This window comes from Artemia franciscana, chromosome 14 (genome assembly GCF_032884065.1).
Source record: "Artemia franciscana chromosome 14, ASM3288406v1, whole genome shotgun sequence".
NCBI classification, from domain to species: domain Eukaryota; kingdom Metazoa; phylum Arthropoda; class Branchiopoda; order Anostraca; family Artemiidae; genus Artemia; species Artemia franciscana.
The window spans coordinates 35,559,220-35,585,312 of record NC_088876.1 but is presented as its reverse complement, the minus strand read 5'-3'; the positions used below and the strand labels follow the sequence as shown (position 1 = coordinate 35,585,312).

General features: G+C 35.6%; 1 protein-coding gene across 1 annotated transcript; it reads left to right on the top strand.

Annotated features, from left to right (window-relative positions):
• Window positions 1–7,378: 7,378 nt before the first annotated feature.
• LOC136035643 (HIG1 domain family member 1C-like) lies at window positions 7,379–22,865 on the top strand. Its single transcript, XM_065717550.1, has 2 exons — window positions 7,379–7,554; window positions 22,493–22,865. The coding sequence occupies exons 1-2, from the start codon at window positions 7,467–7,469 to the stop codon at window positions 22,687–22,689; spliced, it is 285 nt and encodes a 94-aa protein (XP_065573622.1). The 5' UTR covers window positions 7,379–7,466; the 3' UTR covers window positions 22,690–22,865.
• Window positions 22,866–26,093: the final 3,228 nt, after the last annotated feature.

Here is a 26,093-nt window from a genome sequence, read left to right as displayed (position 1 = left end):
GACAGGTACCTACCTCTACATACATAATACAATATACATACTTCTGTGACCAACAATTATATAAGTTGTAATGTCTCCGCACCTTTTGTTCTCACCATCGAAAAAAAACGGATTCATATATAACAAACACAAAGTTGCCATTAGGTTTAGACTGGGCTCAGTGGCATTTCCGAGGGCGTGACCACCCCTCTGCTTGAAAGCTGGTCATAGATTTTGAATTAAAATCAAATAGTTGCAGGCATCAAAACATTGCTAATTGTAGAAAAAGCCAAGACAGATAGTCCGAGTGAGTGAGAGGCAAATCTGGCATAAGTCCTTTTTAGGATTGTATAAAGATGATGTCATTTCATTTGTTGATTTGAAATTAAACTCTAGTAGTTGCAGGCATCAAGCCATGGCTAATTGCAGAAAAAGCTAAGAAAGATAGTCCAAGTCAGTGAGAGGACAATCTGGCATAAGCCCTTTTTAGGATTGTATAAAAATAATAATATTTCATTTGTTGACGGATAGTTTATCTATCATCTGCCCCTACGTTCATAACCCCTGCTCCTGGAGAAGAATATGGTCGTCCAGCCGATTCTGCATTAAAACTCCATCAGGTCGTCTTTGAATTCTGTATCATAATTATTTTGATCGAATAAAGTGTAAACTAATTTACTGAAGTTTCTAACCCCTTAACCCAAAACAATGACCGCGCTCTAATAATCTATTTTTACTTGTATTTCTCTCTCAATAGTGAAAATGAAACCAAATTTTTCGTACCTTCAAATGGATCAGACAGAAATATTAGGTACACCAATTACCGAGAAAATACCAATTCCTTATCGCGAAGCTGACCAAGGCATAACAGCCAATTGTTACAAGCCCCTCCCTTATCTTAAAATTTGAGCCAGATTATTTTTTAATGCGTGTCATAATATCAAAGTGGTTTAGCCCCCTCAAATTCTCTGGAATTAGGTATCTAACCCCTTAAACAAAAAGATGACTGGTCTAATAATGTATTCTTACTTGTACTTCCCTCTCTGTAGTAGTAATGAAACCGAACTATTCGTACCCTTCAAAGCAATAGAAACAAGTAATAGGTACACCAACTAGCACAAGATCCCGACCCCTTATCACAAAGATTATCAAGGCATAATGGACAGTTATTACTTGCATGTAAAAACATCCCTACCTAGTCTTAAAATTTGAATTAAGATTTGTTGTTGTTTTTTGTTTTTTTTTATCTACTGCAACACTGAAAATGTCAACCCCACGATATTCTTCAAATGGTGTATTGCATGAACGATTTTTTTTTTATCAAAAAAGTGATCCTGAACACTTTGGTCAGCTCATGAAGGACTATTGATCATCTTTCAAAATAAAATCTATTTGCATTGATTCGAAAGTAGATTTTATTGTCCTTGGTCAAATTTATAACATCAACACTCTGAAAGAAGCATAGGGTCCATATTTTAGAAAGAAGCATAGAAATATTTTAGAAAGAAGCATAGAAATATTTTAGAAAGAAGCATAGAAATATTTTAGAAAGAAGCATAGGGTCCATATTTTAGAAAGAAGCATAGAAATATTTTAGAAAGAAGCATAGAAATATTTTAGAAAGAAGCATAGAAATATTTTAGAAAGAAGCATAGGGTCCATATTTTAGAAAGAAGCATAGAAATATTTTAGAAAGAAGCATAGAAATATTTTAGAAAGAAGCATAGAAATATTTTAGAAAGAAGCATAGAAATATTTTAGAAAGAAGCATAGGGTCCATATTTTAGAAAGAAGCATAGAAATATTTTAGAAAGAAGCATAGGGTCCATATTTTAGAAAGAAGCATAGAAATATTTTAGAAAGAAGCATAGAAATATTTTAGAAAGAAGCATAGAAATATTTTAGAAAGAAGCATAGGGTCCATATTTTAGAAAGAAGCATAGAAATATTTTAGAAAGAAGCATAGAAATATTTTAGAAAGAAGCATAGAAATATTTTAGAAAGAAGCATAGAAATATTTTAGAAAGAAGCATAGGGTCCATATTTTAGAAAGAAGCATAGAAATATTTTAGAAAGAAGCATAGAAATATTTTAGAAAGAAGCATAGAAATATTTTAGAAAGAAGCATAGAAATATTTTAGAAAGAAGCATAGGGTCCATATTTTAGAAAGAAGCATAGAAATATTTTAGAAAGAAGCATAGAAATATTTTAGAAAGAAGCATAGAAATATTTTAGAAAGAAGCATAGAAATATTTTAGAAAGAAGCATAGAAATATTTTAGAAAGAAGCATAGGGTCCATATTTTAGAAAGAAGCATAGAAATATTTTAGAAAGAAGCATAGAAATATTTTAGAAAGAAGCATAGGGTCCATATTTTAGAAAGAAGCATAGAAATATTTTAGAAAGAAGCATAGAAATATTTTAGAAAGAAGCATAGAAATATTTTAGAAAGAAGCATAGAAATATTTTAGAAAGAAGCATAGGGTCCATATTTTAGAAAGAAGCATAGAAATATTTTAGAAAGAAGCATAGAAATATTTTAGAAAGAAGCATAGGGTCCATATTTTAGAAAGAAGCATAGAAATATTTTTGAAAGAAGCATAGAAATATTTTAGAAAGAAGCATAGAAATATTTTAGAAAGAAGCATAGAAATATTTTAGAAAGAAGCATAGGGTCCATATTTTAGAAAGAAGCATAGAAATATTTTAGAAAGAAGCATAGAAATATTTTAGAAAGAAGCATAGAAATATTTTAGAAAGAAGCATAGAAATATTTTAGAAAGAAGCATAGGGTCCATATAAGGTCCATATTTCTTGGCAATTGGGCCAGGCAACGGTCGCACATCTTAAGGACTTTTTAGGTATGAGAACCTAGCACGCTTCGATCATGAGTCATGTACTGTATTCACCACGCTAATAATCCGATATGATAATTCGTTCTGAGGTGCGTGGTTTTTTTAATCGTGGTGCTCAGCAAATTTGGCTCATACCTGAGACAAAGACATGGCTTCTAAACCAATCCAGATACGTTCAAAATTTAATTTGAATAATAGGATTGTAAAAAACTAACGCTTCACTGAAAACTCAAACCAAGCATAAAAAACAATAATGTTGATTTATTAGTTAAAAGTGCGTACGTAGCCTGACAACAACAAACTAATCTATAAATCTTTTCATAGTATTACCCAAGCGATACCAAGTAACATAACTTCAGATTGTCCTTTCCGACACAGACGATAAAATACCACTCTAATGCACATACTGTGATTCAAATAACTAACGAAAACCATCCTTTCTGGCCCCAGGTAAGAATTATGTGCAGATTTCCAAAATGTAATGTCATATCCACCAATTCAGCCTGCAGTCCACAATTTGAGTAAACACTGAGGAGGTTAAACCCTGACCACTTTCTAGCAATGAGCTGAAATTGGTGAACTGGGAAATAATAGGATGAAACGAAAGTGTTGCTCCTGCAACAGAACGGCCTCCCTCCTTTCAAGCTCTCCTAAGAGCTTGTAGGTTTTGTCATTTACTGAAAATCATATATGCTTTGAGCAATGATATTTCTATTATCATCACATTTAAAAAAAATAATAATAGGCAACCTTGTAGAAACCCTAATGGTTTCAATATAAACAGCCTAGTGACGAGTAATTCATTTATACCGTTCTAATATAGCATTAATCTGCATTGGTTCTTTCTTTTATTTATAAATTCATACCTTTAAAATTAAAAAAAAAAATCCGTTTCTGAGTAAGGGTTTCAAAAACATCAATCGGTAATACCTGGATCAGTCTTTTTTTTACAGTGAACAATAAGATCAGGGTGGGGGTGCCGCCCCTTTAAACTTCACATAAGTCTAAAGATGGTCGAGTAAAGCTGTCTGTACTGCAGTGGATGGGCGGTTATTGTCTCAACCCATGCTTGCAAAAACACACTTGTAGTACTCCCATAGGCGTATTTTCAAACTATAAATCTATGAGTACTTGCCCTTTAGAGGATACGTGAAGATGAAGACCGACTGCACATCCTATATATTCTTTTTTCGATAGGAATAACAGGTTTGGAATTCAACAACTTTGGGACCAAAATAAGCTTAGCCACTTTTATGGAAGAAGTGTATTTCTTTGCCTTAAGTTTGCCCTATGCGGAAATGTTTATTTCAGAGACTGATTCACCAGGAAAGGACAGTTTGTAAATGACTTTTTTTGAGTAGTCTTGTGTAAATCGAAATTGTTCAACTTTGGTAAATGGAACATTGGTGTACTTAGAGATCTTGGGAGACCTACTTAAAATCCAGCATTTTGTTTATTTGAATAATGATATACAAATTCTGTTTGTTATCTTTTTTTAGCTACGTCAAATAGTTCAGTAATGTTATTCGAAATGCTTTAGACTTCTTTCAATAAAACTATGGACCGTATGTTACTTCCAAAAGTCTAGGGAACATAGGAAGCAGATCCTGCATAGCAAAGCTCATGGTTGAATTTTTCTTCTGGATTCTGTTGCCAACTCATAAATCTGACTAAGTGACAACCTGAGAAGCGTCAGGATATGTAGAGAGAATTCTTTCAACCATCAGGAGGACACCACTTGCTATTTGGTTTCTCTGTGACCTGCAACTGTTTCAGGCCACACTATGCAATACACTTCTTCTGTCCGTTCTCCAGAAGCCCGATGATATGAGAATGCACCCTTCCAAGGTATAAATTGTAATTGGTCTTTTGTAGAAAAATGGTGAAGCATTACCTCCAGGAAAGGCAAATACATTTTCAAGTTCGAAGTATGGAACTGGTTCTGATCTAATAGCCCTGTTCTTTTTTTCTCTTCTCTCTAGTCTCAGCCTCACTAATGCAGTGTCGTTCAAAACTCTTCTTTTTCACTTCGAGCAGCTCACTACCATCTTCTTCGGCAACACATTTCTCCCTGTATGCGTCACATAAGTCCTTCTTGGACCTATGGAAGCCCATATTGTGATTTTGGTTGAAAATATTCCTATAAATTTTCAAAAATACCGGACTCCATCCTTCATTGCTACAGATTTCTAAATAAAGTTCATACATTTTAGAAACATTCAGAGTTGCATCTAAATATTATATCTTCGATTTTGACCTACGGTAGGGAGACTCCATTTTTGGAAATGATTCAATATGCATTTGTCAGTGTCTTCTTCCTTTGTTTTGTTACAGGAAATCTGAACTAAATTTTGTTGGAACGTGCCTGTACCATTTATCTTACTATCCCTCTGAGAATAGTATATTCGTTGTTCAAAAATACTAAGAGTTGACAGATAAAAGTTTTTTGCAAACTCTTCTTGTAATACCATTTCCTCTTAAATAGTACCTCTCAGAAACATTTATTTGAGTTTTAACCTATGTGTTCTGTTTCTCTCGTTAAAAACTTCACAATTTTCAGGTAGTAAATTTCTTCTTCTTTTTTTTTCCAAATAAGTTGCCGGTCATCGGTTACTCTCGCTTGCACACTGTTTTGGTTTTCTTTTTCGGATTGATATTTACCGAGTGTCAGTTGTTTTGTGGGTGGGGTCCCGTCTGGTGGTGAGTCGTGGATTTATTTATATTTATTTTATGCAATTGTTTCTATTTCTTTTTTTCGTTAAATAGTTGTGCTATGTTGTTATACCGGGCTTTTGTCAATCGACCTTGTGTCTCCGGCTTGACCCTTTTTCTATATTGTGTGTGTTGTACAGAAGTTTAAAAAGAATCTTGTATTGTGCAGTGAGTTTCCAAAACTTATTGAGCTATACTAAAAAATTCTGCATTAGCATACAAATAGACTTTTCCTCTTTTTACTGGAGTACTGTAAATACTGTCCGACTGTCTTTTAGATCCTTCTGTAAACCAAATACTGAAAAATCTCATATATTTCAAAACATAACTTTGTGAAATGCTCAAATAAAATGTCAGCTACTAACCTTAGAGATGCGAAACTGCCGACTGCTTCAACACATGCCAGCGATTCCTGTAACTTATTCTTTCTATTATTTATATTCTTAGTCTAATAATTCTTTCTTCTTCTTCTTCTTGGATGTCTCTGATAGAAACTGTATAGTTACGACAACATACCCCAGGTTAATCCTCTGGTCATCTTTGAGCAGTAGCACACCCTTGCAACCTTGTGCCGCTTTTCCGGTTGACGTTTTACGGATAAAACGCCCAAGGAATTAGGCAATTGACATCCCTATTTTTATCCGGTTTTTGAAAAAAACTTCCTTTCATTTTCATTGATGGGTGAACGTACTGTGTGTATTGTACAGAAGTTTAAATGAAAATCTTTAATCTTGAAAAAAGAAATCTTGGATAGCTATGCTTTGAAAAGGATCTTTAAAAAAATATACCGCAAGAAATATTTAATTGGACGGAGTCTCAAGTACCAAAGATATAAGTTCATCATTTCCACTGTTTTCAAGCCGAGCTCTTTGAACTAACATTTTTTTAGCCTGTTTCCCATGGACGCTGGCAGGGAGACAATGTTTCTTGGGAAATATGTTAAAGAATGGCTCTAACTAGGAAAATGCAAACTTCCTGATAGCACTTTCCCAGCCGTCCCCAGGATATTTCCAGTTGGTGTTCTTGCTCATGATGTCCTCCTCTTAATCTTTCCTTATTGTGTGCTGATAAGTATATGAATTCAATCTATTAAATTCTTGAGTATATATTGATACTCAAGAAAAGATTGTGTTCAATAAAAAGAGTGCTATCACACTGTATTAGGTGTAATCCGAAACCATTCCTTGCAGTCACAGGGGATTTAAATTGATTTCTACCCACCTTATCCCCCAAGCATAGTTTAATTTTCATATGAAAGCTTATGAAAAATTAGGTAATTTGGGCATAATTTTTCACTTTTTTAGGCTTCAAGCACACTCCCCCACCTATACAAAGATCCACCAGCTCTTCCCTGTAATGGCCCATCCATAGTTATACATCAACAGATATAGTTTTATCAGGCTTCAAGTTCGGTTATAGTGTGCTTATTGTGTGCTGATAAGTATATGAATTCAATCTATTATGATACTCAAGAAAAGATTGTGTTCAATAAAAAGGGTGCTATCACACTGTATTAGGTGTAATCCGAAACCATTCCTTGCAGTCACAGGGGATTTAAATTGATTTCTACCCACCTTATCCCCCAAACATAGTTTAATTTTCATTTGAAAGCTTATGAAAAATTAGGTAATTTGGGCATAATTTTTCACTTTTTTAGGCTTCAAGCACACTCCCCCACCTATACAAAGATCCACCAGCCCTTCCCTGTAATGGCCCATCCATAGTTATACATCAACAGATATAGTTTTATCAGGCTTCAAGTTCGGTTATAGTTAGCCCGACTTGCTTCTTACAGTTCGTCGCCATTCAACTTCATTTAAGTCGTAAATTGACAAATATGTAAAGAAGAACAATAAAAGAGAAAATTTTATTGAAGAAACAAATTTGATAATTACAGTAGTAGGCACCAAATTCAAAGAATGAGTCAATCGTATTTTGAAGATCTTGAAGAAAGTCAGAGCCAAAAGTTAGCCAGAAAAGCAAAAGAGTCTCCTTTTGTAATTGCAGGTAAAAACTATCTGGAATTGAATTTGAGGATTTAACCCTGTTTTAGTAGGCTAGGCTATTAAACGTTTTGGTAAAATTCTAGGGTAAAAAAAGCAACTCCACTCCTTCTCCCTTTAGAGGGCCCTGAAATTTGCCTTAATGACAGGTCTATACCTATTGAGATTTTGACAAAACAATATTTTACCTTAATTTTCAGATACTGGTTGCTTTTTCTGTGTCTTTAGTTCTGAAAATGCAATTCCTGGTATTTGGGTAGAATTTTGAGCCATATCAATGTTTTTTTTCAAAATTTTGGGAATGTATTTGCACATCTTTAAAACCTTATGGAATTGAGCAAAGCTATGAAGCTGAAAACAATTTTGTTATACTTCATTCAAGCAGAAGATCTATTTTGCAAGGTTTCACTTTTATAACACACATATTTTTAAAGGTCATCAAAGGTCATTGCCCTCTAGAGGGAGAAGCAGTAGAGGCAGTTGCTTCAAAATACCTTCCCACGACACACTTTAGTCTGTAGATTCATGTCTGAAAGTTTCATTTTTCTAACGTAAACGCTTTCTCAGTTAGTAAGAAGTCAGTTAACTAGAATTTTACCAATTCTAGTTTAGTGACTTCTTGCTATCTCAGAAAGGGGTTAGGTTAGGAAAATGAAACTTTCAGGGATGGGTCTACAGGTTAAAATATGTCCTGAGAAGGTATTTTGAAGTACCTACCACCACTCTCTCTCCCTCTAGAGGGCCTTGACCTTTGATGACCTTTAAAAATATTTGTGTTATAAAAGTTTAATTTGTGTTATATAATATATTTTTCAAAAACCTTGCAAAATACATCTTCTGTATTAATGAAGTACAACTAAATTGTTTTCAGCTTCACAACTTAGCTCAATCCCAATTTATAAGGTTTTTACCTAATCTAGATAAATAAAACTTTCAGGAATTATCCTAGACCTAAATATGTCCTTCCTATGAAAAATTTTCTGAATTTTATCAATAATGAAATAGGGAATACAAATACCCTTATAAATTAAGATTTCATCCTGAATCCAAATATATCATTCTTTTGTGTCAGAAATAAACTTTACCTCCACCTCCCCCCCTTAATGTGCAAATATACACTCTGAATTATATATATATATATATACATACTAGCTGTTGGGGTGATGCTTTGCACCACACACCAACAGCACAAGTCATTATGTGCTATATTAGTTACACACCATTGTAGTTGTGTCCCTATGTCCCATCTGTGAATATATATATATATATTTAACTAACACACCACCCCAACACCTAGTTGGTGGGGGTGCTTCAGCCCCTGAGCACAAGTTGTTACATGTCATATTAGTTACACACCATTGTAGTTGTGTCCCTGTGTCCTACCTGTGAATATAGATAGATATATATATATGTTTTTAACTACATAAAACTTGCAAATACACAACATTCTTCACTGTCCCATTGCCTGTGCATATAAATAGATTGTCAGGTTTTACGCATATTAGTTATGTGCCATTGTAGTTGTGTCCCTGTGTCCCACTTGTGAATATATATAGATATATGTATATTTTTAACTATGTAAAACATGCAAATATACAGTATTATTGGCTGTTCCATTGTCTATGCATATAAATAGATTGTCAGGTTTACCGGCTCTTGAACATGCAAAATATAATTGTCCATGGGAAAAACAATCTGTATTCAGATCTATACCTCATGATTCTAATGATTGCCCTTGAGCTTTGTTGATGGTGATTGCTAATTGAACATTCTCTGTGTCCCCGTTGTCATTTATATATCCCCCTGTGCTGCCTGGCATCCCCATTGTAGTTGTGTCCTGGTCATTTATATTCCCTGTGTCCCGGTTGTCATTTGTGTCCCAGTGTCCCAGTCTTTAATTTCTCTTTAAGTGTCCATATGATGAAATTTTGTTTTTTTCCTTTTTTTCTTTTTAATTTTTTTTTTGGGGTTTTATCTTTTTTTAGCTTTTTTAGTTTTAATTTTTTTTGCAGTTACCTTTTTTAGTTTTTTTATTTTACTTTTATTTTTTTTAGTTTTCTTTTTCTTCTTTATTTTTCAGTTTTTTCCTTTTTTAGTTTATTTTTCTTTTTTAGTTTTGAAATAAATTTTATGTTTTTTTTCCTTTTTTCTTTTTAGTTTTTTTGGTTTTTACCTTTTTTTTAGCTTTTTTATTTTATTCCATTTTTCTTTTTAGTTTTTTTTTGTAGTTTTTACCTTTTTTTAGTTTTCTTTTTCTCCTTTATTTTTCAGTTTTTTTCCTTTTTTAGTTTTTAGTTTTTTTAGTTTTTTACCTTTTTTTAGTTTTTTTTAGTTTTTTAGTTTTTTTGTAGTTTTTACCTTTTTTAGTTTTTTTATTAGTTTTTATTTTTTTTTTCTTTTTTAGTTTTTAGTTTTTTACCTTTTTTAAGTTTTTTTCTTTTTAGTTTTTTTGTAGTTTTTACCTTTTTTTGGTTTTTTCTTCTTTTGTATTACTTTCGTTTTTGAATTGGTATATGATGAAATAATTCAGACATCATATGTGGACAGACAGACAGACAACTTATTTTTATATATATTGATATGTATGTATAATCATTTCCTTTACTGAGCTATAAATTAGGTGAACATACTGCTTATTCTCTTCTTTTATGCTCTTTCTAAATATGATAGCTAATTGTTTTACTCTAAAATTCAATGTTAAGTTTGGTAAAATTGTAGTTTAACTACTTTTTGTTATCTTGAAAAAGTGTTAGGTTAGGAAAATGAAACTTTCATGAAGGTGGCTACAGACTAAATTTTGTCCTGGGAAGGTATTTTGAAATACATACCTCTACTCCTCCTCCTTCAAGAGGGCCCTGACCTTTGATGAACTTTTAAAATGCTTACATGTTAAGTAGGCAAATTTCTTAGACTTAGAAATCAGAAGAAGGTAAACATAGCTTGGAAATGCCTTACCAGGGTATATTTTTGGCCCTGGATTCATTACTGAAAGTTTCATTTTCCTAACCTAACTATTTCCAAGAAGTAGCAAAAAGTAGTTAACTAGAATTTTACCTGAAGTTCTTTGGACCATTAAAGATGATGCCTTTTTCTCTTATTTTTGACTGTAGAGAAGAGTCAAAATATTGGTTTAAGATTCAATATTTGATTATAATTCCATTTTCTAAACTTCTACAATCTACAGGCATTGATCCATCAAAATGAACAAACAATTTATAATTTTTTTTTTAAATGCTGTGTTTAGTTTTAGCCTTTAGCATATCTCTTGTTTAAGATTGTTTATGTGTAAATTACCTTAAATTACCTTAAATCGCACTGGCCGGCGAATAAGGTTGGGTGAACATCCTGTAGATTCGCCGGTTGAGTGATGGAGGTGGAAGTGCATTGTATAGTTCCGTTGAGTAGATCCACTGGCCTCCCAGTGTAGTTTCCACTCCATCGCTGCCCAGTCTCGGTCAATTGCTTTTTTGAAGTTGTCAACAGTTTTGGACTGAACTGTTTCTTCACTAAGGGAATTCCACAGTGGAACAGCACGAGTTGAGAAGAAGTTGGAACGTTCTCTCCGTGAGCTTCTTTGTTGCTGGAGCTTCTTGGTGTGGCCCCGGGTGTGGCTAGAGAGCGACTTATTAAAAAGCCCTGGTGTGACACCATTCTCCAGCAGCTTGTGGGTCAGGATTGCATCTCCGCGTTTCCTCCTGTACGTCAGGGTTGGGAGCTTGAGTTTCTTGAGGCGTTCAGGGTACGAGAGGTTCTTACATTTGGTTGGTAGTTTTGTAGCCCTCCGCTGAACGCTCTCAAGGATCTTCTTGTCCACGACATAGTGGGGAACGGCAAGAGAGACTCCGTACTCAAGTTGCGGTCTGACCAGTCCTGTATATAGCTTCCTGATTGTCCTGGGAGATCTACTGGTGATATTACGTCTGATGAGACCAAGGGACCTGTTGCCTTTTGCAGCTAGGTATTTGCTGTGACTATGGAATTTCATTTTGTCATCAACAATGACCCCAAGGTCTCTTTCTTCGGTGACAGTTTCCAAAGTTATGAGCTTCCCAGTACGATCTGTCATTGTATATGTCATTCCTGGGTTCTTAGGGCCAAGATGTAGGACTTTGCACTTTTCAGCATTAAACTCGAGGGACCAGGAAGAGGACCAGTTGTTGAGGGTGTGCAGATCTGCCTGCAGAGCTGCGCACTGTTGGTTGTTTGCGACTGGGCCAAACAATTGCCCAAACAAAAATTGAATCAACTGTGACAAATTCAACAATCAGAAAATATATAGAAAATATTTAATTTGTGCTATATATTTGCACATTCTGGGGAGGGGGGTAAAGTATAGTGTGCCTGAAATTGAAAGGTGTTAACTACATTTATTCTCCATATTTTGAACCAAGAATTGTTGTTTTTAAGCCTTTTCATAAGCCAAAAACTATGTTTTGACAAGTTCAAAATTGAGTTTCAAGTAAAATAGCTCTTATTTTATAAAGAGCATTTAAAAGACATTGAGTGGTATTTTTCTCTGATTTTTAGCAATGGAAATATCTCTAAATTTGCCCGTTTTCTATTATTTTGACAAACCTTTAAATCAATTTGAAGAAATGAGTGACTTGCAGAGAGTTTGGTGCTTAGGCTATTTACAACTGGGTTTATATTTGTACATTAGGGGGGAGGGTGTTAAAGTTCACTTCTGATGTTAATAAATGTTACATTTGGATTCATGCCCCTCCCCCTAGACCTCAGTTTCCCCCCTTCAGCTGAAATTTAGTTTCTCAAAAAATCTTGTCAAAACTAAGATAAGTATACATAATTCAAGCATCCACAGAAACGGATAAGTTTTCTTTAGTATATCTTTACCCTTTTTGTTACTATATGGCCCATTTTTTAGTTTTCACTGTTGTTTTCACTTGATGTTGGAAACTTGGCTCCAATGTTACCCCCTTCCAAGATTTTGACAAAATTATACCACTACTCAAAGAGGGTGCTAGTCTATTTCTGCATCCTGACTTGTTAGCCAGTTGGCTGATACTTTAGTGATTGACCATAATAAAGGAAACTTGACATTCACTACCTCCTGGTATGGAGACAGTTCCAAAGCTGCCAGTAGCAGAATTTGATAGAATTCCAAAAGCTGCTAACATTTCAGCAGCACAGCTTGGCTTTTGACAGCTTTCCTTTAGCAAAAAATGGTATTTTCAGACAAAATCTGCCAATAAATTTAAAAACAGCCAAGAATCATGCTATTATGCTACCACACTTTTTGCATGGCAGAATAACTCTTTCAACACTCTTTTGAAGCATATCAATTGCTAGCATTACAAGATAGATAATGCTCTGGTGCATATCTTCTGAACTAAGTATTAAAACTAAAGTGTAGCTTTATTTGGTTCCTCATTTAGTCTTGTTACCAATTATAATGGTTGCTACCATGACAATTTGCCTGCTCCCCTCCTAATGAGGCAAGGTATGACTCATTGCTATATACAGAACTTCACTGATTTTGTTGTTTTTGCACTTATTTATCATTAGCTGGTTTATAATAGGAAGTACTGCTAATTTAATATACAAATAAAATTATTCATTTTTTTTTGTATGCAGCCTCATTAGTAGGGGGCTGGGACATACTTGTTGTGTTAGTGATCAATGTATTTGGAAACAGAGTTGAATGGTACTACTCTTTCATTGTTAAATTGTTCACAACAAAATACATCATGCACAAGAGTACTATCCCATTGCAATAATGTGATGTTCACTACTACTACTACAACTACTACTAATAATTCAGTGCAGCACCAAGCTGCCTGAGGCCAACACAGCTATGCACGGCTCCGCCTCCAACCTAATCTATTCAAGGCCTCCCTCTTCACACCCTCCCTGGAAGTTCCCATTTCTTTTAAATCTTTATTTATGACATCTTCCCAACCCAGACAAGGACAACCTGCTTTCCATGTAGCCCCATATGGTTGGCCAAAAAGGACAATCTGTCATCCTTCATCTGCAGAATGTGGCCTAGCCATCTCAACCTTTCTTTTGTTATAGCCCTAGAAAGCAGGATTAAACCACATTTTTCTTGGAAAGCAGTTGAGTTAGGTGAATACAGTCTCCAGCAATAGAGCCCAAGCCAAGTTATGTCATGTGAATGTCTTCTCACAAATTTGTAGTGTAAGACAGAAATTAGATAGAAAATAAAGAAATTTGCCATTTCATTTTCATTACAATGCTCTCTCCAAATATAATAATCACTGCTATTATTATTGTTATCATTATTATTTATTGAATACCTGTCTTTGTACAAAAAGAAAATGGCGGAGCAATGCAAATAGAAAAACAAAACAAAAGCAAAATATCAGCTATGACAAGGTAATGTGTTTCTTTGTAAGTGTAGAAACAGCTATTGGAATATCTCCTATGTGAAGGCTCTTCATGAGTTTGGATCGCATTTCCAAATTGGTTATCTCAGTAGGTATTTTGCAAAATGGAAAAAAGTGGAGTGGATTTTCAAATTATCAACATTTGGAAGAATCTTCCAGGTGCAATTTAGAGGATGTGGGGAAGCACCAAAGCTGTTCAAGTTGTAGTTTCATAGCCTGGTACCTAGTAAGTTTGGATGTTGAACATGTAACAATACAAGAGGTTGATCAGACTGCCAAAGCTATTTTTTATCTTAGGAAGGAACATGATTGTAATTTAATAGGTGAAGTAAGTGTTAAGGAGAATTAAGTTGGTGTTTAAAAATCTAAAAGGAGGGTCTGCTGAAGGTGTTGATGGTGTAACTATAACAATATTTAGGAAATTTACTTTACAGAGTTCACTGAAAAATTTCATCACTGATCCCTCTCCTATTTGCATAGGTGAGGGAGCTCGTACCGTTGCTGTTTGGACATGTTGTGAACAAAAAGGGTGTTGAAGCAATGGCTGAGAGGCTAGATTAACTACTTGATGATTTGTCAAATGGGAAGAACCTAATATTCTTTGGCAAGGAGACATGAACTTACACCAGGAATTATATAAAAAATTCACCTGAAAGTAAGAAGCGACATTGAAAATTAAAACAAATAGAAACAATAAGATAGTAAGGTGGACTGCCGCCTCCAAACACCAGACTATTCACCCTGAAGTTTTTTAGTACTTTAGCTTCTTGTTGTTCTATTTAAATGACAAACGTGTTTTGGGAATAGTTCTTACAGACTAAATTCAACATTAAGCGTAAAATCAGGTGTTGAAGAGAGGGGGGTTGACCCCTGTAATATATGTATACTTTTTTGTTCGTTTTAATGTGGCTCCTTAGGCGTACTTTCAGATGAAAAAAACTTTTATTATTTTATTTCAAATATTTTTTTTTAAATGCCAGGAAATCTGGCTCCACCTCCACGGGAAATCCCTCCTCTCCCCAGAAAGATCTTCTAGACAATTCAATTCCATCAAAAATTTATCCCGGATAATTACTCTTAAAATCCCCATGCGTAAGATTGGGTTGACAAAGAGAAAGTTAAAACAAATAAAAAGAATTTTGTTTATGAATTCTGGCAAATCCTCTCAGTGTATAATTCCCCTCAAAATTTCATCCGCGGAAACTTCCTTCCCCTTGGAAAGCTCTCCCTGGGGAAAATACGTGCATTGTTCTTTGGAATGGCTGCATTTTTCTTGTGGGTTTTCAACATCGCATGGTTTGCCAAATCATTTCTTCCCTTTGTGTTGCTCAGTTGAACATTACACCATTAGCAAATTACCGAATCACCACTTTGTTTCTTTGCGAGCCAGCCTTTGAACATGTCTTCAGTTTCCTGGGATTGTAAATATTTCTGAAAATAGTTGTCAGTTTCCCCCAAATATTTTCTTTTTCGAACTGGTAGAAACGAGAGAGCCATTTGCAAGCGAGGAGTCGCTATCATCGCTTTAAAAAATTTCTAGCTTCATGGAAATAATATCAGGCTGGGAGTTGTATTTTTTTTAGATATTTATATATATATTTTTTTGATATATTTTTTTAGCTTTGCCTTTGTTTGAATCTGAAAGATCGCTATCCAAAACAAAATCATCCCCGTGAAAATTTCCTATTTCAGTGAATAAAGCCAGTGACTTTTCAGCCTGGATTTAAAACAGATAACAAACACTTAACCAAGAAAATATTATAGTTCTTTTATAGTGAACAGATGAGAACTGTAAATACTAGTAGCAATTTTTATAAAGTCATTAACCTCATCAATTCATTAATAATATTAAAAAAAATATATATATTGTTGGTGGTTTCTAGATAGGTAACTTCTTTTGTCTTTTGTCTAGATAGGTAACTTCAGTCTTCTTTTGGTATTTAGCCAGTTAACAACAAGTTGAGTTAAGCCGGATTAATCGTGTAGTTTCGGAATAAATTATAAGTGAAAAATAGCTCTTTTTTCTGGATCTTAAGAAGCTGTTTGGCAAGTCTTCTTATGAATTATTTTAACCAGTGAAAGGAACCGTCCTTTGGCTTGATTATTATTCTGATTTTGACAGTGATTTAGACTGAGTTAAAGGACTGCTTTTAGTTGTTTAAAGTAACCCTAATGGGCAAACAGAAGAGGGGCAGTTCCCCGTCGCAAGCGCCGTTGTACCTGCGGGGAGAGTCTCCCTTTTGAACTGCAGGGATTAGGTGAACGGGGACTGACGCTTCCCTTCTTTATCCCTTGTTATTCCCTTGTTTATGTTGACCTATGCTCCGCCCCCGACTTCTGATTGGATATTAATTACGCTAGTCTTGGCTCTCGACAAGAGAAGTTGCATTTGATTTTTCCCGTGTAAAACCGGTTTGTGATGGGTGATACCCTAGTACGGAATGCAGTACTGAACATTATCTCAAGAGCTATGATAGCAGATGTGAAAACAAATGTTTTTACAAAGCGAGGACATGAGTTTTTCAGCCGTGAAGCGATTTTAGAAGCAAAGGAAATTATCTATTGCAAGTTGGATTTAGGGGAACGTGTAATAAAACATGTAAAGGACGAGGACAACTTGCTGGACATTGCGAAGATGTTCGCTTGCTGTGCCAAAGAAAAGAGACAGCTTCCTCAGTTCGTTATTTTTGAGCCCCGAGAAATTTACACCTGCAATGAAGAGATCGCTGCTTGTTTAGTATCCACCATCAACGAGATGAATCGTAAGTTCAATGGCCTCCTTGACCGTTTGAACCAGAAATCATTACCATGGCCTGAAGGCAACCCTGTTGCTGCTCAAGCTAATGAGTCTACCCCTTCTCCTCCGTCTTACTCAGTAGTCTTGAAAAAGCCTGCTCCTACCGTTATTACTGCAGAAGAAAAGAAAAATTTCCTGTCGAATATTTGGCGTGATGCTTTGAATGGTGACGATTTTAAACTCCGTCGAGGGAAATATGAATGGCGCCTCGTTACTAAGAACAAATCTGAAGCAGCAGTACCCGCAACATCTATTAACAAAAAATCACCTGAAACACTGACAAGCGCTAAAACTCCCACTTTCATTGGTATGATCAAGTTTGCCCCAGCTCATATTAATGGTGACGCACTGAAGAGAATTATACCGAATTGGGAAAAAGCAGATCAATGTGACAAAACCAGATCCTTCACATTATACTTCTCATCCCGCCAGCATCTGAACCTCGCCATGAAAAACCCTCCCAAGATTGCCTTGGAGCGGTACCCCATCAAGGAATTTATCTTTCTCCCAAAGCGCTGTTTTAACTGCAAGAGTTTTGGTCATATTTCTGCTACATGTTCTAGCCAGCAAATTTGCTATTGATGCGGAGAAGGAGGTCACGGCTCTAGCCCCGACAAGTCGTCCGTACAATAATCGGACGTACAATAAGAAAAATCGTCCGTGAGCTAAAGCAGCCCAATGTCTAATAGCCCACCCTGTGTCAAAATTACGTCGTGGAATATCAACAGAGGAGTCCCCAACAAACTTGCCATAATTCAAAAATACTGTGCAGACTGTGCCATTATGTTTATACAAGAACATATGCTCTTTCCTCACAATTCTCCTAAAGTTCTCGCATGAATTTACTTTTTACTTCGGGCGTCTTTCGGACGCCCCTCCGGTGGCTTGGCAATTATTAGCTGCCCGTTTATTGAAAGTAAGGTGTTATTTATGCATGATCACTTCTTGGCTATATCTTCTGGTAGTATCGCATTCTTCAACGTATATCTTCCTACAAACTACCATGATGATAAATAGAAGCGAAAGTTTAGGAACGCAGTTCGTGAACTAGCGAAGTGCCTGAAGTCTGTGACCCATAAAGATTTGCAATACGTAGTCATGGGGGACTTCAACTGCAACCTGCGTGACAGCATGTGTGCCCGTTGTCAGCTTCTAAACGGCATCTTTGATGGCAAACTTATCATCCTCCCAAAAGACAGTCATTACTCCTTCGTTCACAACTCTGAGTCTGCTTCAAACATTGACCATACGGCCTGCTCTAAGAATATTAACGGAAGTGTAACTGTTCTAAAAGACGCTGTCTTCGCTGATCATTTACCCCTACTAGCATCTCTAAGCATAAAACCAGCTCTGCGTCAACCCAAGAATGACAAGTGGAAAGTCATAAGTGAATTTGATAAAATTAATACTACTTTGTATCATCAGGTGCTGAACTCACTTCTTGTAAAGATACGAATCCCCTTCCATTTTCTTCGAATTTTGATCCCGCAGATGCGAGAGTACTCATCAATATATTTTGTCCCAAGATTACTCACTCGCTCCTCTTAGCTGAAAAAAGCAGTTCCTACTAGAAAGGTTATAATGAAAACAGAAATTCCCAAATTCTTGCAAAATCCGGCTCTAGTTAAGTGTTGCAATGATGCTAAGTTTTGGTTTAGAATCTGGCAAGATTGTGATAGGCCCAAATCCGGTCCTGTTAACTCTGTCCGTTTATGGACGAAACGAAAGTTTGACAAGCAACTGAAAGCTCATCATACCAAATTAAAAGAAGAATACTCCTCCAGAATCGTAAGTGACCCAAAACTAATCTGGAAAGCCCGGTTGAGCGAACCGGCCGCCGGAAACCCCATGATTCGATTAGCAAAAAAGATTCGGAATCGTACTTTTCTAACGAATTCAGACCGAAATACGTCTAATCCCTTCGCAAACCAGCTAGAATCGGTATTATCCAACCAGTGTCTTCCTGATTTCGTGGTTACTTACGGAAGCGTACATGAAGCTATTTTAAAGCTGAAGAAGAAACATTCCGTGATGTTGACGAACTGTGCATGCTAAATCTGCTACACGGTACTACTATGCTTATTGAGTATCTGATGCTGCTGTCCCAGATTATTTTCACCACTGGTATAGTACCTGACTCTTTTTGTGTCGGTTTGCTTTTGCCCATCCTTAAAAAAGGGAAATCAACAGATCAATGCTCTTCGTACAGGCCAATCACTCTTGCTCCAGTGCTCTGTAAAGTGCTAGAGCTCTTAGCCACAAAAGAAATTCAATATTCGTGCGGAATGCCTGACCACCAGTTCGGTTTCCGACCAGGTCTAGATTGTGCTAACGCTCTCTTCAGTCTTGCCGCTATTCTAGCAGATTCTCACGAACCTGGTGACCTTATAGTGATTGATGCTTTTGATGTGAGTAGAGCGTTTGATTAGTCGATTACTGCTTACCAGCAAGGTGTAAACCTCCGTGTCACTAGCGTACTGTACGATATGTATTGCCGTTTAAAAGCGCGTATAAAGATAGGTAACTGTATCACATCGGTGATTGTTACAGTAAAGAAAGGTGTCCGCCAGGGTTCATTATTATCCCCAAGTTTGTACAATAACAGCGTTTGAAATGCTCAGGCATGTGTCAATGTTTCATGTATCTTCAAGAATATAAATGTGCCGCTACTTACATACGCGGACGATCTAAAGTTTGTCTATCAGGGTTCTGCAATCAAATTTCTTGATGCTACGTGATGAATACCGAATAATCGGCCTCACTTTCAATATTTCTAAATCTGCAGTTCTTTTTTTCAACAATAGTGCTGGGTAGCGAGTCAATTACCGTTTTATTTCATGTCGTGTATCTGGGTCTGCCCTTAGGCTGTAACCTTAACGAAACTCGTCTACTGCTCGTCAAATACGTCGAGAAAAAACTCCGCACCACGTATGGGTCTATTGTCGCCAGCAGACTCCTCTTATGCCGAAAGTATCTTGCGAATAATTGTAACGCTGTCGCACAGCCGCATATTCTATGAATCGCGCCATTTTGGAATTTATTAACTGACACCCAAAAACGCAAGCTCCGGTCCCTTTATTTTAGGTTCGTGAAGTTCCTGCTGCGATGCCCCTTGTGGACGAGAAATACTTATATGATAGATTAACACAGGATTGCAGACCCTAGTATCGCGGTAAACCGGTTGATTTCTAATTTCCAGGCAAAATGGAACCACCCCTGGCTTAAAGATTTCGACAGTTCTTGATTGTGTCTTTTTCCATGTTGTGTTTTAAATTTCTCGCCGTTTTTCTTCTCTTTTTTCTTTTATTTTTTTTTTTTTTCTTGTAATCTGTTTTGTTCCAAGTGAAAAATACGGGTAATAAATATTTTACTTTTACTTATTTACTTACTTAAATAGCCTAAACAAAATTTAACCTATAAGTAAGGGGCAACACAAAATACTGCTAAGTATTTCTAGGTATAGCTAAGTCTTCATTTGTTTTGATTCAATTTATCCAGCTCCGAATGGTTTGATTTGACTCTCTATCCTTCCACTTTCCTTTTCTTTTTAAAATAATTTACTGATCAAACTTCTTCTTGTCAAACCTTGTCAAAGCAAAGCCTTGTTCTTTGGGTCACTCATTTCTTCAGGAGGGCGTTTAATTGGGTGGTTTAATTTCAGCATTGTTAGCATCCAGTTCATCATGTAATCGGGCCGAAAGATTTTCAACATTGACTGGTGCTGACGCGTTCAAATTTTGAAAGTTCAAGTCAAAAAATTTTCTTTTTTTGGATCAAACCCTTATTACCTAGGTCTTTCATTTGTTCGGAAGTTTATTAGGGTCGTTCATTTGTGGGTCATTCCATTGTTAACACACACAAACACACACACTAAATACCGCTAAGTATTTCTAAGTATAGCTAAGTCTTCATTGGCTTGATTCAATTTATCCAGCTCCGAATGGTTTGATTTGACTCTATCCTTCCACTTTCCTTCGACACTTTCACAATTTTCTGTATAAAATATTTTATATATTCTTCTAACACTGGATTAAGGATTCTGATCCTGTTTTTATTAAGTTAATTTTTTGGTTGATGTTGTTGGCTCTTTAATGTCATCTTGAATGCTTAATGTTATGTAATTTCTTGTTCCAGACTAGCCACCAACTGCGTAAGCTCTTGATGCTTCTGATCAAAATAATCCTTCGTAGTAGCAGTCATATTCAAATTCTTTAATGCTAGCAATAAATTCCTGCAAATGTGTTAAATCTTCTCTAAAAAAAACATCGAACGAAAACTTTCTCGCAAACTTTCTTCTAAGAAATAAAAATCCAGAGGGGCTCGCGTTAAAAAATCAAAATAAACAAAAACAAGCAAGCGCCTTGAAGCAAAACAGCAATCACCTCTGGTTACATTAATTGGTATTTCATTTGGCAAATAACCATAAACAGGTAAGGCTGATGCAATTAGCAATCACCCGCTTAGTCGAGACTGACTTTAAATCTTATGTAAGACTGATGGGGATTCCGTTTTAGTACCCATTTTAATAGCCCTCCCTCCCCCCGGAGACAATAGAAAATTACTCGGTTCCCTTTAGAATAATATTGAAGGACGTGACGCTTCTGTTTCCTGGAAATAGCGGTGCACCAACACGTCTTTGTTCCTAGGAAAATAGTCTCTTTAGTGGTTCTGGTCATAGAAAATGGCGGTAAAAATTCCTTGTTTGCTGACACGAAATGATGGAAAAGCATGAAAATTTTGGGCGATTTAAGAACCATGCCCGTACTTGGGAGGATCCTGAAGGTTTTTTTTAAACATAGTAAAAAAAATTGCTGATTTGACGGGGTCTCATAGTTTTTTTTTTAAGTCAAAGCCTATTACGTAATAGCCAAGGAAATCTTGATTTGGTGGGGCCCCCTGAAGGTTTTTCTCTTACAACCTTAGGTTTTTTTTAAAAGAAAAAACACTATTATGTAAAAAGCAAATGCTGTTGCATAGGTGTACTGTATACGTGCGCTCTAGTATTGCATCAGATCCAGGTGTGCATAATAACGTCTTGTGGGGTTAGTAGATCCAATAGTTACCTCCTATGTGTGTCATGGAAACCATGGAGGCATCACTACTCTTAACCCCATTTTCCTCTTTCACAAATATTTCTTAGATATAGATTCGCCCTTTATCTCCGACAAAGCCATGACAAAGATATCAATCGACAAAGCCATGAAGCTATGCCAAAGGCCTGAGACTTTTGATTCCGCCTTAGCTCATAACGTCTATGACAACCCGTGTCGTTTCATTTTGTTTGATAACACCTCCATTATTGCCCCCGTTAAAGGTATCATGTAAGTTTTCAAGGAGGCAGTTGAAATCAAAAAGCATATCCACCAAAGGACTGCCCTTAATGAAGATACTGAAGAAATTCATCCAACCACCATTTGTAATGAACTTATTAATTCTGATTGTTTTTTATACCTATTCACAAAATCATATTTTGCAACCTAATAGGATCTCTGATAATACCATACCTAATAAGCGATTAAAAAGCGGGGATAAAAGGCTTTACATAAAATAAAAGTTTGAATTGCTATTCACTGTCGGGTTTTTTATTCGGTTACCCTTTCATCATAACTTGATGGGAAGGGTCCAAATAAAGGGTACCCTTTCAATGTTACGTTACTTTAGTGTTCGTTTCAAGGTTATTTTTTTCACATTGTCCTGTGGGCTCTTTATCTGTATTTTTTATTATTTTAAGCTGTGTTGTTAATGGGGATCAATAATTGCTTCTTTTCTTCTTGTTTCAGGTTTGGGAGGCCTTGCATCTGCCCTTGGATATGGAGCATATATGTATAAGAACCGTGGTCAGATGTCGACATCAGTATATTTGATGCAACTTCGAGTAACGGCACAAAGTGCTGTGGTTATTGCTCTGCTTGGTGGAGTTACCTATAGTTTAATTACTCAGTATGTTTTAAGTCCAAAAGAAAAAGACAAAAAATAGCTTTTGTTGTGCTATCATAGGCACAATAAATTTTATAAGGAAACCTAAAAGAAATTTAGGAAAATAGTGAATATATTATTAGTGTCTCCTTGCATTATCAAAATTTTGTGGAGTTAAATAACGATGCTGTTTTATGGTTCGGCTTTTATTTATAATTAAAATACTTATGAACTTAATTTTTTGCCCAAAACTTATAGCTACTATTATTATTTATTAAAAAATCCGTCTTCTTAAAAAAAGAAACGTGACGGAGCACTGCAAGAAAAGCAAAAGACAAATGTAGAACTTTGAAAATGTAACTAGTGTAGAAGGAATTGGTTCTAAGTGTTGTTTGAAATCTTTGGTTTTGCTTCTCTGTAAGTTTAGCACCAGCTATGAACCTGTCGGTCCAAATTAGATATCTCAGTATATTTTGAAAAACGGAAGAAAGTGGACAGGATTTTCAATTTATCAGCGTGTGTAAGAATCTCCTAGAAGGGTGCAATATGGCGGATCTGGGGGAAAGTAACAGTATTGCACAGCATTCATAGATAAACGGTGATTGAAAGGAAGCTCAGTAGAGACTATGGAAGCATACGAAGCTGATATGCGGTGTTTTAATATGTTCTTTTTGGAGATGACAAGTGTGAGAAACTGTATTTCCAGTAGAAATACCGAAATAATTGACGTGGTAAAGTGGGTGAATCTTGGAATTTCCCAGTTCCACGAGGAACTGGGCCTTTCCGCTTAAAAAGGACTACGTCGGACTTCTCAGCGTTGAATTCAAGGCCAGACTTTAGTTATTCTATTTGCAGGTTTTGGAAGGTTTCTCAAATTTTATTTGATACTGGTCTTGAGGTTCAAGGTCATAACTATTGAAGTAACAAGATTGAGGCAGCGGCATCTTGCCATGTTCCATGTGGTTTTGTTTTTGTTCAACTGATTCGAAAGCAAAGGCAAAGCACTAGAATGGTAGGATCTCAATTTGTAAATGTTTTCAGCGCACTACCTTTAAATGTAGACATGGTGATTATAGGGATCCTTCGCATAAAAGGCTCAGCACCCCTTCCTCGCTCCATTTCTCTCCACCCCAAGAAAAAAACAAGAACAAGTTTTTAATGTATATGTTTTTCAAGGATAAATAAAAATTATCGACTGAAAAATACAGGAGTACTCACCTTAAATAACTGAAACATCAAATAAGCAAATCTACCCCCTCCTAGGTATAAAGGTATGCGTAATCATACTACCCCCTCCTGTTGTTGTTTACCCATTTTATTGGCCATTTGATGTGTGGTTTATTTTTATTAATTTCAGTGAGATTATATTTTTCTATTTTGTATTTCAGTTATATAGTCCTAATTTTTTATTGATCACTTGATGCAATTTTTCTTTATATTTTACTTGATTCAGCCATGTCCCGGGATTTTTAAGTTTTTTTACGCCTGAAGTGAGTTCAGCTGTCAAAGCTTGTGATAGCCTTTTGAAAATGAATATTATTTTTACCTTTATGTAAGATGCTTGTTCTCTCGGATATATTTTAAAACAACATTTTAACCCATTCTTCACACTCATGCCGAAAGGGACCAAACATTGCACCAAAACCGATGGAAAGTGGACCATGGTTCTGTGGGTTCTATATAGCCCGCTCTTCATTATTCAGGGGTGTCTAAATTTTCGCACTCATGCCAAAAGGGACCAAACATTGTACAAAAACCAATGGAAAGTAACCATGGGTTCTATCCTATGGTTCTATGGGTTCTATATAGCCCGCTCTTCATTATTCAGGGGTGTCTAAATTTTCGCACTCATGCAGAAAGGGACCTAACATTGTACCGGAACCGATGGAAAGTGGACTATTGGTTCTATCCCATGCTTCTCTAGGTTCTATATAGCCCGTTCTTAATTATTCAGGGGTATCTAAATTTTTGCATTCCTGCCAAAAGGGACTAAACTTTGTACCAAAACCAATGGAAAGTTGTCCATGGGTTCTAACCCAGCTACCGAAGGGTGGGCTAGGTATACTTCAAAATTAAGTTGGTGGAACTCAAAGTATATATATATATATATATATATATATATATATATATATATATATATATATATATATATATATATATATATATATATATATATATATTTCTATAATATGGGATATACTGGAATACTCTCATTAAATCACAGTGGAAGCTAATTTTTTGGATATCCTTATATTGGTCTGGAACTTCCTAGCCAACTCGAATGATTAATATCAAATCACTTTCTGGCGTTTCTTGAAATTATTATTCCTTTCGATGACACTGGTATGTCAAAAGTTATTTTGTTGTGTTTTTGTACCCGTGTCGGTGTTACATGTTGGAAGTGTTTTCGAAATTTTCTATTAAAATTGTCCTATCCCACAGCGCCTGAATTTCATCTTCTTCCTTTTAAGTCTTTTGGTCGATATTCTCCCACTAAAATAGTTTGTAATTTCTCATTCGTATCAGCTACCGATATGTGCCTAAATAAATAGTCCTCCAAGACCTACAAATTTTCCGAAGGTAAATAACGAATTCTTATGATGTTTTTCAAATTTTTGGAAGATATGTCGTACGAGCCTAACATTGAAATTATTTCATCTAAGCAGCCCACAAATTGAGGTTCCACCTTCCTTGAGTCGTTGAGCTACTAGTTAGTTTATTTTACGAAAGTTGTTTGTAGTTTGGCTCGTTGAAAGATATGCAAGGCGATGTGAATAGAGATTTTCCTTCGCATAAATTAATCATTCACACAGTGTAGATAATAACAGGGTTGCCACTTGTAGCACGAAAGTGCTATTTTATCACTATTTCATCATTTGTAGCACTATACCACATGCTACATTATGTGTAGCACTTTTGTTCTTATATGATCAAACTAAAAATGTAGACATATAAAATACATTACATGATGTGTCTCATATCAAAATATATATATATATCAAAACATTTATTTATGCGTGATAATAATCAAATACATTTAAATGCTCGTACGTGTACACTTTCCCGTTCACTGCTCTGATCAGGTCAGGATGTATTTTCATTCTTTTACATCAAAAAAGATATAAAAAAAAGGTATTAGTGATTACCGCATAATCGCACATAACCACAATTATGCCGATTTTATCCTATTTTAACCGACCGAGTCCATTGATTTTTGAATTGAAAATGGAATAGTTGTGGGAATATATTTGGAATCAGCATAATAAGCTGATTCTTTTGATGTAGCTATTGATGTTACAATTCCGTTTTTTGGATTCGAATATTTTCGAATATTGAGCCGAGTTGCTCCTTGCAACTCGATATTTATCTAATATTTTTTGTATGTCAATTATTTAGAATACTGTTGATTTAGTCAACTCTAAGTCTAAGCCTTCCACTTAGATTTATTTTTATCGTCCCTTAGGT

What these genes read in the sequence shown, in the direction of transcription:
- LOC136035643 (XM_065717550.1), top strand. Translation starts at nt 7,467, where the DNA reads ATGAGTCAATCGTATTTTGAAGATCTTGAAGAAAGTCAGAGCCAAAAG. An exon ending in GTCTCCTTTTGTAATTGCAG is followed by an intron (nt 7,555 to 22,492) that starts GTAAAAACTATC and finishes TTCTTGTTTCAG; the next exon opens with GTTTGGGAGGCCTTGCATCT.